Source organism: Myxocyprinus asiaticus, chromosome 4 (genome assembly GCF_019703515.2).
Source record: "Myxocyprinus asiaticus isolate MX2 ecotype Aquarium Trade chromosome 4, UBuf_Myxa_2, whole genome shotgun sequence".
Taxonomy (NCBI): Eukaryota; Metazoa; Chordata; class Actinopteri; order Cypriniformes; family Catostomidae; genus Myxocyprinus; species Myxocyprinus asiaticus.
The window spans coordinates 4,180,888-4,199,342 of record NC_059347.1 but is presented as its reverse complement, the minus strand read 5'-3'; the positions used below and the strand labels follow the sequence as shown (position 1 = coordinate 4,199,342).

The window sequence follows — 18,455 nt, the reverse complement described above, 5'->3', positions numbered from 1 at the left end:
CAATAAAAAAATAAATTAAAAAAATCTTCATGAAACAAAGCAGACTGCATAAAAAGCAAACATCTCTCTAGTTAATAACACTACTGCCTCTGGCTGCTCTTCCCTCCTGTTACAGTTTAATCACATTTCTCTCAGCTGCACCACACAATGGCATCCAAATATAGCATTTTTAACTACAGTAAAATGAGCAACAGAGATTCTCAGATTTTCCGTAGCCCTGAGAAAAGTTCTGTCAGTAATGTAGCTGTTTATTTTAAGTTGAGTTGTAACTTCTGTGAGCCTTCAATTCCCACTGTATTCAACAATATTACTCTCTTCAAAACTCATGTCATTAGAGCAAGGCAGAATGTATAGTACCAGTCAATGCATGAACTGGTAAAGATTTTGCTTTACCCTTTATGCTATGGTAAATACCTTAGCACGGCTGGTCTGCTTTATGAAGTGTGATTGCTTGTGTGAGTAACACATCCACATTTAAGCCTTTATCCAGCAATCAGCTTCCCCATCTGCCTTAACAATCAGATCCACACCCACACTCGTTTAATCACTCACAATTGAGGCCTTAACAAGCATTTCAACAGCTTCTATGTCAGTGCTATCAAATGGCTTTCCTGTGTCTTGTGACCCAAGGCAGACGGTGGCTATAGGCAGACTAGGCAATTGTCTAGGGCCTCAGCATTGCTGGAGCCTCTAAAAGACATTATATGTCTTTTTTATGGCTAACTTAGTAGGTCCACTATTTTCCAAACCATAGTATGGCAGGGGAAGGCTCATTCATATTCATGAGGACATCACTACCTGATTGGTATTGATATTGATATTTCATTATCAAATCCTGTGTTATATTCACATGGTACTAAAATTTTAAAAAAGTGAAAATAATTTCAAAGTCATGATGCTCCCTCCACCGTGTTTCAATGTTGGGATGATATTTTCATGTTGGTATGTTGTGCCCTTTGTATGGTGTACGTAGTGCTGTGTGTTTTTTTCCAAACAAATCAACCTTTGCTTCATCAGTCAAAACATTTTCCCAGTAGCATTGTGGAGTATCAAGGTGGTCTTTGGCAAACTTCAGGTGCGCAGCAATGTTTTTGACAGAAGGAGATTTCTGCATTTCGCTGCCCCCCTTCAGCATATCGCGGCGCCATTTTGTGGCCCGTTCTGCATAACGCGGCAGCTCATTGGCCCACCCGGTATGACAGATTACCAATCCAGCCCTGGTTTCAGTTAAGTTTTCGTATTTTTGAAAACACCCATTTTTATTTTCGTTAACATTTTTTTTTTTCACTGCTAGTTTTCATCTCTGTAAACGTTTTCGTTCTTGTGAATTGTAAAATCAAAATGTGTGAGTCCTTTTATAAGTCAAAGTAGCTCTAACCCACACCTCCAATATTGTTTAATTAATTGGATGCCAGGTTTGCCAACTCCTGACTCTAATTAGCTTCCGTTGATGTCATTAGCCTAGGGGTTCACATACTTTTTCAAACCTACACTGTGATTGATTGAATTATGTATTCAATATGTACAAGAACAACATTAATTTGTGTGTAATGATTTAAAACAGATTACGTTTGTTCATTATTGAACTTAGATGAAAATCAATCCAGATTTTAAGACACATTTATACTTAAATACAGGTAATTCAAATGGGTTCACATACTTTTTTCTTGCCACTGTGTGTGTGTGTGTGTGTGTGTGTGTATATATATATATATATATATATATATATATATATATATATACACATACAGTAATGTGCAAAAATTTTAGGCACTTGTGAAAAATGTTGCATAGTGATGATTTCTTCAAAAGTAATGCCATAAATAGTTTTCATTGATCAATAAATGTCATACAAAGTCCAGTAAACATAAATTAAAGCTAAATCAATATTTAGTGTGACCACCTTTGCAACAGCCCCAATTCTCCTAGGTACACCTGGACAGTTCCCTATCTGTCACTCACTCGACGTTGTGTCGATGTAGTGACACTAGGTGTCACTCTTGGGAGCCCGAGACACCTCTGGTCTTTGATAAAAGGCCAATGAAAATTGGTGAGTGGTATTTGCATGCCACTCCCCCGGACATACGGGTATAAAAGGAGCTGGTATGCAACCACTCATTCAGATTTTCTCTTCGGAGCCGTATGGTCATGCTCATTGAGCTGAATTCCCACGACTGTTCATTCACCTTTGCTGGATCTGATGGCCCATTTCAGCGGCTTCTCCCCCCTCTGCACTGGTGCAATGCAGAGAATGCCCCTGGGCGCTTTGGCAGAAATAAGAGTATATTTCTCTAAAAGAGTATATTTCTCTAAAAGAGCGGCACACACGGAACGTCTTTTTAAAGACGCATCTTTTTAAAGATGCCTTTCTGATTGTGTGTTATTCCTGGTTGTGCTCGTTATCTCTCGCCTTCTGACGGTCACGATCACTGTCTTTCGTGTCTGGGCACTGCTCACGCGGAGACAGCGTTCGTGGATGGTCATGTTCTCATTGCGAGGACATGTCCATGGCAACGATGCGGTCGTGGCTTGCCTTCGTAAGAAAGCAAGCCACCCCAGAGGCTCCCCGCCTTGGTCTTTTTACCCACGGGTATGAGGCCAGCACGGCTAGCACTGGGGGTGACTTGGGGACCCCAATGGGACTGCCTCCACTGGGTATCTCCCCGTGGACCTCCCATTCCCCAGCACGCTCGTCTGCCCCGATCGGGCTTCCGGATGAGTCCGCCGGCTTGTCTCATGGTGAGTTCGACCTCTTATTCGGAGCCCGCGAAAGTGATGAGCTCTCGAGCGTCCAGTCGGACGCGGAAGCCTCAGCTGGGCTCCTCCCTTTGGGGACGATTGCCCAGTCACAGGCTGATGCAGAGATGACGACATGCTTTCCCGGGCAGCCGCGAGCGTCGGCTAGAGTGGAATCCTCCGCTCTTCCCTGAACCCTCGCGGCTCGATGATTGGTTCCTGGGCTCGCGGCGCCGCTCAAAGCCACGCCCCGCCCCAGTTCCTTTCTTCCCGGAATTGCATGAAGAGCTGACAAGGTTGTGGGAGGCACTTTTTACTGCCCGGTCCTGATCTTTTTAGCTTCCCCGCCCTCACTACCCTCGATGGTGGGGCGGCCAAGGGCTATTCGGCAATCCCCCGGTGGATAAAGGCGCTCGTGGTGCACCTATGCCCGCAGAGCGCCGCCACCTGGTGCGTGTGCCCAAAGCCCCCGTCCAAGGCCTGTAGGTTTACGTCGTCTCTGACGGCCAAGGCCTACGGTGCCGCTTGAAAAGCCGCCTCCGCCCTGCACGCCATGGCTCTCCTGCAAGTCCGCCAAGGCGCTAAAGGAACTGCACAAGGGTAGTTCCGCCCCAGGATTGATGCAGGAACTGCGCTCTCTGTTGCTTCAGTCTCTTCATGTAATCCCAGACTGACTCGATGTTATGTGGGGGGCTTTGTGAGGGCCATGACATTTGTTACAGAGCTCCTTGTTCTTCTATTCTATTATATTTGCAAAAGGAATATTTAGGAGTCTAACATTTATATTTCCTATTCACACACTAAAGCTGAAGATATTAATTAACCATCTTTATTTGTGAAACATCTTATGTGCCTAAGACTTTTGCACAGTACTGTATATATATTCATTAAAAGTAAATCTTTACACTAATATTCCCTTTGTAAAAGGTGGAGTAAGTCATTTTAATCCAATATACTTCTTGTCAAATTCTGCGAATATCTCTTCATGGTCCTCTAGCTGTCTGTTCTGTGTGTGCGCTGAAAAAAAAAAAGAATCTGGTGTTTGTACACAGCCCTGGCTCTGTAAATGGGAAAATAAACAAAGTGGATCGGACCGATTCCACCATATTTGTCTTTTGGTCAGCTAGCCCAGTTGTTTGTGTTGTTGCCTTGGCAATGTGTGTGCATGAATAGCGTTTGTTTGGCTGTTGAGTTCAAATATAAACAGTCTTTCTCAGGAATCGCTTACTTTAAGGCTTTATAAAGAGGTCCATTAATGACTAATAAGTGATTAACAAATGCATTATAAATCATTGATGTGCAGCTATAACAATATGAATAAAAGACAATTTCATGCAATACTTGCCAGATAATGAGCATGTAAACTTACATGTTATAAATTCTTAATGATATACTTATTCCTTCTTGTATTAATCAAAAACATAAAATGTCCTAATTCATGATTTATATCACAATGCATCAAAAAACAGACTCTTACATTGAGATTAAAAGTAGGCATATTGTTATTCTGCTACAGTCTGCTTTTGTTTACATGTAATGTCTTGACTCACTTGTGTTGTCACTTTAATTGTCATATTGATGTCAAAAGAATGGTGCTACTCCGAGTGCTGTCCCAAATTACCCAAAGTTACCAAATTTTTTTTAGGTCTGTATGCTCATTCATGGCTTATAATCATATAATAAAGCCTGATGATCATTAAACCATACTGAACTTACATAGATGTCTAATGTTGGCAACTCCATAAAAAGCTTCACAGCTGATCAAAAGTAAAATTGTATAGGTAACTTATGTTAAATAAGTGTTATTAAGCATTTATAACATGAGGTAAAATGGCTCACTATTTGACAGGTATTGCATTAAAGTCAACCTGTATATCCATGTTGTTATTAGAATAATCAGTCACTTATGAACTCTTAACAAAGGGAACATTAATGTATAAATTGTTCCTGCTATGTAAGATTCTGGTTATACCGCCCACCCCTATTTGTCATCATTTATTTTATTTTTTTTGAGGACCAGCTAACGGTGTGATTAAGTGTGCTCAGGATGGAGAGACTGTCTCTTCCAATATCATCCTCATACTTCTCAACCTCACTCAGAGAAAAGGTTCAACTGTCCGGGACAAGGCCGGGGCATGTCTGTCCTCTCTGAGGAATAGTCTTCATCTATCATGTATCGTAAAGACATTGAGGAGAACTGTGCTGAGTAGCTTTCAAAGGAAATGTTGCACGACCATGGATCACCTGGCCTCTCTGAGCCTCTATTTTCTATATCTATTATTATCTACTTATATTTATTAGTGGTTCCAGCGGCTCTGAATGCGACCATACCGATGCAGAACGTACAGCTATCCATAGAGCATTCTCAGACAAAGAGAGTGACAATTTTACCAGCAGGCACACCTTCATGATAGCATTTAATGGAATAGTTCCTGCCATTCTGTCATACAACATCTGTGTGTGATTCCAAATCTGAAATCAAGATTGAAAATCACCCTCTCTGCTGTAGCTTTTAAACCACATTTGCATTTGCTCATTTTAAACTTTACAGGGCAAGACGAATGCAACTTATATTGCAGGAAATATTGTTCTTTAACGTGTGTGTTCGCTAGAATTCCAGTTCTAAGATTCAAAACATTGTCACCAAACTATTTTAGTTGGTGGAGCAAAAATAAACAAAATAGCTGGCCATTTTGTATTGGAAATGTAAGTCATTTTAATATTAACTCCTTGTTTAAAGGTGCACTCAGTAATTTTTTTCCTCATTTAAAAAGTTTTAACATTAATAGGAATATTGAGACATACGTATGAAATCATGACCACTAATGTGAGATGAAGTGTTCATTCATATATAACTCAGTCAACCTTTAAAAGCTCTTTTATTCTACATGGGGCAGGGGCACCTCATGGGGGCAGCCATGTTAGCATCACATGACCTGATGAATACTACTCATTTAATCTCAGTAACTACACTTCTATTGGGCACTTTCATTCATGGATTAATTAATCCTGGTTTACTGTGCATAGTTAATTTCTGCAATAGCACTGGTAACTGAAAACTACTGTGTTTGAATGATGCAACTTCCAGGCCACTTGGTGTCAGTGTAAGCCAATGCAAGTCACTTCGACATACTTCAAAAAATTACTGAGTGCACCTTTAACTGTTGCATAAAAGCAATATCACACTTGCAATTGTGCTGTTTTACTGAAAAGTCTCATTACTCAATACTTCTGGAATATATAATAATTGTTTAATTATTGTAATAACTATTAATGAAAGTTATTATGTGTTACTACATTGGGTTATTTGCAATCATGTTAATATTATGTTATACATTTAAAATTGAAATATTACTTGCTTTGATGAAGATAAAAAGCACTCTTTTTAACATATATTGAATGAATGAATTTTACACTTATAGCACTTTTCTGACACTCTAAGCACTTTTACATTGATAACAAACCACCACCAGTTACCAGCATATTTTTAAATGATTATTTAAATGTTTTATCTACTATTAATGTTTGTATTGTACTACATTTATCAATTTAAGTGGTGAAACTCGTGATATGGCTGATGAGAGTTCAATGGAAGACTTTATTATTTTTATATAATATTGTACAGCCTCTGTTGATAATGCAAGTAAAACCATAATACTACAATAGTACGTCTATGCACTGCACACAATAAACCAACTATAACCTAAAATGATAAAACGAGGATTTAATAATGATGGGGATGAAATATACTTTATTAAACATGAAAAAAATATGCAGAAAAATATAATATAAAGATTTGAATAATACGTTGAATTAATTTCTTTAGCAGCAATGTTATACAGTATACAGTATGGTTACACACTAAACAAATTAATAAATATATACAGTATATATATATATATATATTACTGTGCTATGAAATCGGTACATTTTAAACAACTGGAGATGATTATACATTCCATGGGGAACTAACTTTTAGTAACTTACCTATAGTAGCTTTTAAACTGACTTGTAAACAGACAATCTGCTAAAAGGACAATACGTGATAGTTTGTGCATTTCTGTGACTGGGGAAAAAGAAATGAGAAAACAGCGGCACACACTGAGGGAACCTGGAAACTACAGCAATATTATAAAATACTCAGAAGTCATGAATGTAAGTGAGCATATTACAGTAACTTCACCGGCCAATGTAGATACATTGTGATCGGTTACGCATGTTGTTCGATTCATAAAAGCATGACAACCAATATAAGCTTCAACAATACCAGACAACATATCCAAGAATTACAGCAAGTAAACAACTTCACCAAATGGATAAAAGATAAACATCCATTCAGACTGCAGCAATGCTGTCCTGAACTGTGTGAGTGTGACTGACTGAACTGAACAGAGTTTCCCCAGCCAGAACACGTGACAGCCGGTAAATTTTTCTATGTTTACGGAAATAACACAAGGATGAACGACATAAAGCTATGATTTCATGCCAAATTCAACCCGACAGCTCGAAGTACAAAAAATGTTTGTAGGCTTACAGTAGTGAATCGGGATATGGTAAGGACATTCTTTTGAAAACTGTTTTTTTTTAATTTTTTTATGTATATTCAATCAGTAATGCCATTTTGTTAACTTTTAACCCAAAAAGCATCAATAGTGCAGCTTTAAGTTACTTCTGAAAATACTTTTCACAGTATAGTACTTTGTTTTTCCACTCACTTCTTTTTTCTCCCCAATTTGGAATGCCCAATTCCCAATGTGCTCTAAGTCCCCGTGGTGGCGAAGTGACTCGCCTCAATCTGGGTGGTGGAGGATGAACTGCGCATCAGTTGCCTCCGCGCATCTTATTACGTGGCTTGTTGAGCGCATTACTGCGTAGGTACCGCGGCATCCACGCACAACTCACCACATGCCCCACCGAGAGCGAACCACATTATAGCAACCATGAGGAGGTTACCCCATGTGACTTTACTCTCCCTAGCAACCGGGCCAATTTGGTTGCTTAGAAGACCTGGCTGGAGTCACTCAGCATGCCCTGGATTCAGACTCGCGACTCCAGGGGTGGTAGTCAGCGTCTTTACTCGCTGAGCTACCCAGGCCCCCTTTCTGCTCATTTATTCAAAATAATCTATAGTCTATATTTCCCCCTTGCTCATTATCGCACACCCTTCAGCTCTCACAGAAACACAAACAGACATGCAAATGAACATATTAGAACAAGACAATGTAATGAACCAAAGGTTAAGGAATATGTGTAACCCAAGTAATATACTTAAAAGCAATTGAAAGTCAGTATTTGTAATCTGATTACAAGAGATTAACTTTTTTTTTTACTAAAAAGTAATCAGATTACAGTAACACATTACTATGTATTAACATTACACCCAACACTGAGTGTTACAGGGGACACTCGTTATGAAGAATGAGTTTAAATGCGTCAGTTCAAATGAAACAAACCTTTAAGGTATTTGCAGAGACCAAGTGATTCCATTCTGCTCAAACAAGATTTGCCTGAATGTTTTTTTTTTTTTTATTAATTTTTTTAGTGCAAATAATAACTAATTTTCACAAACTGTTTCCATGGATGCATATGGCCAAATCTGCATAAATATCACTAATATGAAGCCCAATGTTTGATGAACATTATTAGTAATGAGCAACATGCGATCCGAAGCATCTGTGCGCTGCAGGCTGCATTCACATCTGAGTCACGTCCGTCTGGCGTTGTGAACGCCGTTGGGTTTGCAGTTGGTAAAGAGCTTAATTTGCATGTCAAAGCGTTCACTGGAGTGACGTGGAGGACATGAACCCACTCAAGAGAGAAACACATAATGATGGTTTACTGGCACAATAATTGACTGAGATAGAAGCAGACACACATACGGGAATCAAACACAGAAAATATGAAGTGTTTAAAAGAATATTCAGAGTTCAATACGAAGTTAAGCTCAATCGACAGCATTTGTAGCATAACGTTGATTACCACAAAAACTAATTTTGACTCGTCCCTCCTTAAAAAAAAAAAAAACAAAAAAAAAAAAAAAAGAAGCAAAAATCTGGGTGACAGTGAGACACTTACAATGGAAGTGAATGAGGACAATCTGTAAACGTTAAAATACTCACTGCTTCAAAAATATAGCCACAAGACATAAACAATATTTGTGTTAACATGACTTTAGTGTAATAAAATTACTTACTAACCCTTTCTATGTAAAGTTATAGCCAATTTTACAACTTCATTACCAAGATGTATTAATGTCATCAAACCCTAAAACCCTAAAATAACTTTGCTATTGCAACTTTATAGCTCAAATAATATATGAGTTTTAACAGAAGAATTAATGTGTTTTTATAAAATTATAAGCTTCACATTTCTGCCTTTAAACCCTCCAAAAATGGTCCCCATTCACTTCCATTGTAAGAGTCTCACTGTAACCTCGATTTTTGCTTTTTTTAAAGAAAAGGAGGGATGAGCCAACGTAAATTTTTGTGGTAATCAACATTATGCCACAAATGCTGTCAATTGAGCTCAACTTGTATTAAACCCAGTACATTCCTTTAATTATGAGTGAAAGAAGGATTTTTTTTCTCGCTTTTGTCTTTTCAGTCGAAAAGGAAAGGTTCACCCATCTTAGAAAATTCTATCATTTAGTCACATTGCACAAACTAACCATTCAAAATCTCAAAATTAATGATGAGTACCAAGTACCATGATATCCCAGATCAGGGTATGGGTACTGTGTATGTGATCTGTAAATATTTTTGGGCTGTCGGGAATGTGACGGGTTAGCGGCCCGATGGAAATACCCCACTGACTGTTACCGTGGCATAAGGCAGTAAACACTAGGGGTGTATTTTGTTGAGGATGTCCCAATGTGGAGACTGGATTTTCACTTTTTAGAGAGCATGAAAATAATATTTAAAATAATATTTTGGTTGCATTTTTTAGATAAAAAATAAATAAATAAAAATAATTGATTGCGTAAAATAGGCACATAATATCGTAATATCGATCGCAGGCCCATTAATCGAATCAAAATTGTATCATGGCAGACTTTGAGGTATCTGCAAACATCAGATCGCTGGCTAAGATAATCGATATTAGACTGTACAATGATGAAACTTGCGATTTACACACCTAGTAAATGCTCTGCACAGGATGAAAATGAGTCTATGAATCAATCATTGAATCCTGTTCTGCCCGTCCATTTGAGTGCTGCAAAGTGACAAATTGATTCAGATCCAAAACTCTTTCAAGCTCCAGAAAGGACATAAAGGCACCATAAAGGTAATCCATATGATTTAAGTGGTTTAATCCATGTCTTCTGAAGCAATGTGATTGCTTTGGGTGAGAAACAAACTACATTTAAGTCCTTATTAAGTCTTTACTACTATACAGTAAATCTTGACATCTGGCCCAATTGGAACACAGTGCAGGCTTCAAGATTCTTTGACACTGTACACGGTTGCAGGTACTCAAACCCGGTATCATTATACATCAACAAGATGTCACATTTTCATTTTCTAGCATTTATCATCAACCTTTTGGTGGTATATTTTATTAGTATCCCAAAAAAACTCAGCCCTTGGCAACACTGGGTCTGGTTCGTGTACAGCACTCTACGAATGCCATATGTGCAAGGAAGTGTGTGAACGAGCTTCTTTTATGAATACCCCAAGGACACTGCAGATGCAAGATTTATAGTGAATAAGGACTTTAATTTGGATCTATTTCACACCAAAAGTGATCTGGTCCCTTCAGAAGACATTAATTAATGTCTTAATTTTTGTTTGTAGAGCTTGAATGTTTTGGACCTCACTGATTTACATTATAAGGACAAAAAATTAAAAAATTAAAAATCATGCAATGAAATCTTTGTTTGTGTTCCACAGAAGAAATAAAATCATTTGAGTTTGAGACAGCATCAGGGTGAGTATTTATTTTTGGGTAAACTATCACTGTAAAACTTTTTTGGGTGATTCATCCAGTCAATAAATTGTTGCTTAAAATAAGTTACAACTACATTGTTTCAAGAGTTTAAGCATAACAATTAAATATTACACTACTTACCATGAGACTGGTGTGATAGAATCACTTGCCAACCCCATCTCTACAAAGATATATCTTTCAACTCGTCATTCATTAAATAAATAAATAAATCTGGTTACTTTCATTTAGTATCTGTGTGAGAGTGCCTGTTAAGAGGAACCAGCCAAGACAATTAAATTTACACGAGACAACAAAATTTCTCTTTGACAAGGTTTATAAAACTGACCTGTAGTGTATAGAATAGTATTACCAAAAGAGATATGAGATTTGATTTAGACTTATCCTTGAAAGGCTTGAGACTTGACGACATAACTACATCTAAACTATTGCGTACAAGGAGCAAACTCCACCCATATGAATTGTGTCAGAAACACATAAATACAAGTTAGTTCACCTAGAAAAGTGGCTCCACCTCTTCTATATGAGTGTATTATATATATATATATATTATAATATGTATGACAGCTTGATCTCAAGACATTTACGTGAACATGACAACATTTTTGCAATTCAAAATTAACATAAAAAAACATACCTCCCTAACGTAAAACTTTTGCCTGAACCTAATCAATAGTGTTTTAAAATATAAATGAGGCATTAAAAAAGACATCCTTATCTAATCAGTGCCTAAAACTAGCCATTAGTGTTTTAAAATATAAATGAGATGTTAAAAAAGACATCCTTACCTAATCAACGCCTTAACCTCTCTATCAGATGAGCTACCGCGCAAGCTAATCATGGTGGAATAAGTGTATATACTGTATGTAGGTGGATCTGTAATTCAAGCATTAAAATGTATAATTTTTGAAAAGATGTGTTTGAGTAAAAGTGTGTGGTTATCATAAAATAGCAAGGTCTGAGTGATACAGAGAAAGTATTTATAAAGTCATAATCAGCCATTTAAGTCATGATTTGAGTGAAAGTGAAAAACCACCCAGTTGTTGTTACGCCTCTAGTGTTCATTTCACCTGGAAACTGCAGGGAATTGTACCTGGAGACACGTATAACAAGTTTTAGCAAAATCGTATATAAAATATATTAAATTCCCATTGTTAGTGTTACAGTACACACAATATCTTCAGTTCTGAGGTACAATATAAATTGTTTTCTGTGCTAAGCTGTGGTAGACATTAAGTTAAGCAAATAACCCAGAACACTAAAACAAAATAACTCATAGTCACATTGAAAGAGTGATACATTCTGAGGCCCCATTTAGTGTGTCCTTTTAAACAGGGACAGGAAACAATAACAAGCCGTTTGGAATGCACCTCCCTAATTTCTAATAATTACGCTCGGCTTGAGCATTCCATTGTTCCCTACAAAAAGCCATAAATCTAAAGGAAGATAAAGGAAGACCAACACAAATCACAGAGCCCTTCTGAAAAGTGTTATCCATGGTTGTCCTCTTATCCTGTGGAGAAGATTGTGTTCTTGTTGGGAATAAGTACTTTATTTTCATCCATTTCAATCCATTCAGTGTGTGAAAAAAACACTAACTTACAAAATGTTTGGATGCATTCTAAAAGCCTTTGTTGGAGTATCATGTTTGAGGAAAATGAGTACTAAATTTGACAATTTTGTCATCATCTTGAAAAAATAAAAATAAAAAATAACCCAAAGTATGAAACATAGTGTAAAGGGGACAACCTATCGGTTCGGAGTGGATCATCACGTCGGGGTCACCACTTTGTAAGAGGGAAGTCACCCACTGGTCCAAGGATGGTATCCAGTGGCATGGCTGATGGTCTCCTGCGTGTTCTGTCTTACCGTGCATGACATTGAATAATACTTTGATTATTTGATTTGAGTTCCAAGTTTTATTAATCTTATCATTAATTATTTTCTTTATTTCATCTGACTCCAATTATGAAAAACCTTGTTGATGTATCTATGCTCTGAATTTTAGTAATTCTCTCTTCTAGACTGCATTTGTTATTTCAAACAACTACTTTTTCCTAGCTTTAATAGTGTTGTATTAATACGAGCGATCACGGAGTGCTGTTGAATGTAAACACTGAGTGACGCTGACTCATTTCATGTCACCAACTGGATCATATTACACACAAAAATGGTATTTTATCTCCACCTGCTGGCTAAAATATGTAATGTCACAAAATTAAATGTAAAGAGAGAGGTAGCTCTTAACACATCTGCACTGGTCTTACACTTCAGTTTAGAACGGCATGAACACAAGCGGAGTGATTCACACAGTGAAGCGTCCGAGTGCTGATGGTGTGAGACCATCAGTACGCATGGAACGTCTCTCGTTCAATTAGATTCGAGGACCGGAATTAACTGCTGTATATATATATATATATATTAAATTATATTGTTAAAATATTAAAACATATTTTTTAGTATCAACTTGATACCAAATTACTTTGAACATCAATACAAGATGATAAAAACATTCAGGGCTTTACAGAAAACATTCGTGGCTTGAGCCCAGATAGCTCAGTCCTAGCACCACCAATCCTTCCCAGACATGTTGACTAGCACCAAATATTCTTAGTGGAAATTCTGACATGCACTGTTTAAAAATACAACCAAACAGATATACAATTTCACACTGAGTAATGGCTGTTCACAATGTGATGTCATAACTCTATCCATTAATACCCACACAATCAGAGACGCACAAAATTATGATTGACTCTTGAAACAGACCAGCGGCAAGCTCAATTGTGCACAACAGCAGAGTCATCTTTGTACAGGAAACATTTGTCTTTATTTTGCAGTCAGTGGAATTGCTTTCAGTGGTTTGACAGTGGCAGTCCAGCACCGACACAAGCTAATAGAGACTGATGGTTTGTGTTCATCAGAAGAACCGCTGCACCACAACAAGCCAATCTAACGTAAGTGAGTGTGAAAGCTGCAAATGGACATGAGAGCAGTCGTGTTGGCTGTAAATTAATTTAATTCTTTTTTAAATGGGAGACTTTCTGGGAAAGACATTTGTTGGACAAAGTTACTCTCAATCTTGACCGACAAAAGTACCAAAAAATGATCTGACATGTCTTGATGTTATCACAGCATATCGCTATTAACCGTAACAGTGACTTCCCACTTTTTCAGTGGCCTAAGTATTCTTCCCATTTATTTTCTCCAAAAGGATTTTGAAAAAAGACTACAATAAAGAGTATTAAGCCATAAACCAAACGAACCAGCTCAGAGTTGAATCACAACATTACAAACTTAGATTTAATTAAATATTCATCCCATGAAGCAGTGTCAATAACATGTTGAATCAGATATGACGACACAATATTAAAACAATATAATCAAAATTTGAGAGCCTACACTAACTTGATTAAGCCATTTACAGTGCTTAATGGGGGTGTGTGGCCTCTATTTCCATTTTCAAGGTAACAGCGATTTCTTTGATTGGTGGAGTTCTCTTAAGGATTATGGGTAGTGTAGTTCTTGAATGCTTAATTTGGCAATTAAGCACAATAAAAAAAAAAAAAAAAAAACTGACTTCTACCCTAGAATACATAATCGCTTAAAGGAATAGTTCACCCAAAAATGAAAATTCTCTCATGATTTACCATGCCACATCTGATCATGCCATCCCAGATGTGTATGACTTTTTGTTTCTTCTGCAGAACACAAACGAAGATTTTTAGGAGAATATCTCAGCTCTAGTGGTCCTCACAATGCAAGTGAATGGTGTCCAGAACTCAGAAGGTCCAAAAAGGACATCAAGATAGGATAAAAGTAATCCATATGACACCTGTGGTAAAATCTATATCTTCTGAAGCTATATAATAGGTGTGGGTGAGCAACAGAACAATATTTAAGTCCTTTTCTACTATAAGGGTGTGTTCACACTTGTAGTTTGGTTCTCTTGGTCCGGACCAAAAAAGAAAATAAAACATTTAGTCCTGGTTCGCTTAGCGTTCACACTGGCATTTTAAACACTGAACCTAAATATACAAAACAAAAGGCATAAGGATAAGGTCATAACCTGATTGGACAGCTTTTATTACATGTATTTTGCAACAGAACTTGATGAACATCCAAAACAATGCTGGCTGCTGGGCTAAATGCGCTCGATGGATTTATGTATATATGGTGGTATTTTTACCAGCTGAGAACAAACGAAGAGCTAATAAAATGTGTAAAGGAGTCAAAACAGCACCAGGAATTCCTCTATTGCACACACAAACGAAGATGCAAGGAAACGATGGTTCCAACGTCTGTACCGAACTGTAATGGACAACATAGCTCCTATGATGAGAAGAACCAGGTATGCTTGAGGTCAGTATTAAAGGCAAATTACTTCTTGTTATTGGTTCGTTTACACATCTTTGGTCCATATTCATATATCAGTCAAACCACACCAGAGTTCGTTTGGAAGCGGACCAATACCCACTATTCAGGGGGTCTCGGTCCACTTGTTTGGTGCACACCAAGGTTCGGATGGCAGCGTTCACACTGGTTCAAATGAACTGCACTAACAGAGCAATCGCACCAGAGTTCGTTTTAATCGAACCAAACCTGCCAAGTGTGAACACACCCTAAATCTACACTTTCACTTTCTGGTGTTGAAGTGACTTTCACTTTCACATTCAACCACCTCCTGGTTGAAGCTAGTCAAAGGTGGAGATTTGTAGCATAAAAGGACTTAAATATAAACTGTTTCTCACCCACACCTATCATATCTCTTCAGAAGACATGGATTTAACCACTGGTGTCGTATGGATTACTTTTATGCTGCCTTTATGTCCTTTTTGGACTTTCTGAGTTCTGGTCACCATTCACTTGCATTGTGAGGACCCACAGAGCTGAAATATTATTCTAAAACTCTTAGTGTTCTGCAGAAGAAAGAAAGTCATACACTTCTGGGATGGCACAAGGGTGAGTAAATGATGAGGGAATTTTCATTTTTGTGTGAACTGTCCCTTTAACATTGTTGGAGCTCATGACTGTCCTGAAAGGTTTTTATATGTTATTGTTAAAAATCTATTTCTCTATGAAAAAAAAAAAAAAAAAAAAAAAGAAAGAAATAGACCTGAAAACCCGCTGTTGCACTCTCTGTGACAATAAAGGATTATGAAAGTGAAAATGTATCATACAATGAAAATCATGTAATGTTTAAATTGCCAAACATCCAAAAGCTAAAACCCACTGTAGAAAGCACAGACACCACTAACCTAAATGTCATCTGAAAGACTTGTCTCAGGTTAACCTGCTGGCTTTTATTATTGTATCCATGCAGCATCTCTCTGAAGAGTGTGTCGTTGAAGCGGGTGTCTTGTCTCGGGCACTTTGGCCCTTCACAGTGATCAGTGAGGAGAAGACAGCTGCGCCCATCAGCAGCCAGCTTATATTCCTGCACGCACCTGAGTGATCACAAACACACACACACACACATGTTGGTACAGCTATCATTATGAGGACTCTCTATAGACATAATGATTTTTATACTGTACAAACTATAGATTCTATCCCCTAACCCTAACCCTACCCCTAAACCTAACCCTCACAAAAAACTTTCTGCATTTTTACATTTTCAATAAAACATCATTTAGTATGTTTTTTAAGTGATTTGAATTATTTGGACACTAGAAATATCCTCATAAACCACATTTATAGCATAATACCCTTGCAATTACCAGTTTGTAACCTAAAACATTTCCTCGTAAACCACCCACACACACACACACACAAAATATACTTGAATGTGTTGAATGTGTTATTGCATGATGATTAAGCACAAAAAAGTAAAATAAACAAAAATAAACAATAATAAAAAATTACTTAATCGTTCTCCCATGTATTGATAATTTTGAAATTACAAAGCATGAACATGACCTTTTGCCTAGCTTTCAAGTTGACTTATTCCAGCCAGGGTATGTAAAGTAGCTAATAATGATGCTAGCTAACATTTGCAAATTTACTGTTAACTAGATAATGAATCTCATCATGTCAGAAAAAATAAAATAAATAAATGTGGTGGAAATGACTCCACAACTGTGTGACAGTTGTTAATTTTGAAAAATGAAAGAAAAAAGCTTGCACACAATGTACATAGAAATAAACTTCAGAAAGTGCAGAAAGTGCTCCTGTTTTTATTTTTTTTTTTTTTTTTTTAAATGGTTTACATTTATTTTGGTCTTTGATTAAATTATCATAGTTTTAAACATATAGTTATAATTTAAAATATATAATCATTAATATATATATATATATATATATATATATATATATATATATATTAACACACTAATCAGCCACAACATTAAAACCACAGACAGGTGAAGTGAATAACACTGATTATATCATTATAATGGCACCTGTCAAGGGGTGGGATATATTAGGCAGCAAGTGAACAGTGAGTTCTTGAATTTCATATGTTGGAACCAGGAAAAATGGGCAAGAGTAAGGACTTTGACAAGGGCCAAATTGTGATGACTAGACAACTGGGTCAAAGCATCTCCAAAACGGCAGGTCTTGTGGGGTGTTCCCGGTATGCAGTGGTTAGTACCTACCAAAAGTGGTCCAAGGAAGAACAACCGGTAAATGGGCGACAGGGTCATGGACGCCCAAGGTTCAGTGCTCCGCATAGGGAACGAAGGCTAGCCCATCTGGTCCAATCCCACAGCCCAAAATTGCTGAAAAACGTAATGCTGGCCATGATAGAAAGGTGTCAGAACACACAGTGCATCGCAGCTTGCTGGAAGAAGGTGGCCTGGTCTGATGAATCATGTTTTCTTTTAGATTATGTGGACAGCCAGGTGCGTGTGCGTCATTTACCTGGGGAAGAAATGGCAGCAGGATGTACCATGGGAAGAAGGCAGGCCGGCAGAGGCAGTGTGATGCTCTGGGCAATGTTCTTCTGGGACACCTTGTGTCTTGGCATTGATGTGGATGTTACTTTGACACGTACCACCTACCTAAAGATTGTTGCAGACCACGCACACCCCTTCATGGCAATGGTATTCCCTGATGGCAGTGGCCTCTTTCAGCAGGATAATGCGCCCTGCCACACTGCAAAAATTGTTCAGGAATAGTTTGAGTAACATGACAGAGTTCAAGGTGTTGACTTGACCTCCAAATTCCCCAGATCTCAGTCCACCTCGCAACTTACAGGACTTAAAGGATCTGCTGCTAACGTCTTGGTGCCAGATACCACAGGACACCTTCAAAGGTCTTGTGGAGTCCATGCCTCAACAGATCAGAGCTGTTTTGGCAGCACGAGGAGGACCTAAACGATATTATGAATATGTTTTTTTTAATGTTTTTTTTATGATTTTGTTTTTTTTACATACCAAATCCCTTTTATGTAGATTTCAATCTGAAAATCTTAATTACATAAATGACAACGACCTGGTAAAAAAGTGTTAAAGTCAGCTTAACTGTTACTTAATCTGTACATTTAAAAAAAAAAAAAAAAAAAACCTTTGGGATGTGAAAAAAAAAAAAGTTATACCCTATATTTATTTAGTTTTGGTTATTATTTTGAATGACTCTGATAAGCAAATATAATTATTTATTATGTTTGCTTATCAGAATCATCAAAAACATTTAATGTTCATTTGACTTCATTGCACTAGTTCTGTATCTCACAGTCAATCATGTACAGCACAAAATAAACAGAACACACAGTAATTATACATTTTTTTGAGTAACCAAGTGTCCAGCATCCCTGGGAACTCCTTCAATATTGT

General features: G+C 37.5%; 1 protein-coding gene across 1 annotated transcript in view; it reads right to left on the bottom strand.

Annotated features, from left to right (window-relative positions):
- Window positions 1-18,455, bottom strand: part of LOC127435466 (astrotactin-2-like) — a 716,076-nt gene that overhangs the window by 203,258 nt on the left and 494,363 nt on the right. Inside the window, exon 13 of the mRNA XM_051688999.1 lies at window positions 15,939-16,127. Coding sequence (XP_051544959.1) covers window positions 15,939-16,127 — 189 coding nt within the window. The remainder of the gene's footprint in view (window positions 1-15,938; window positions 16,128-18,455) is intronic.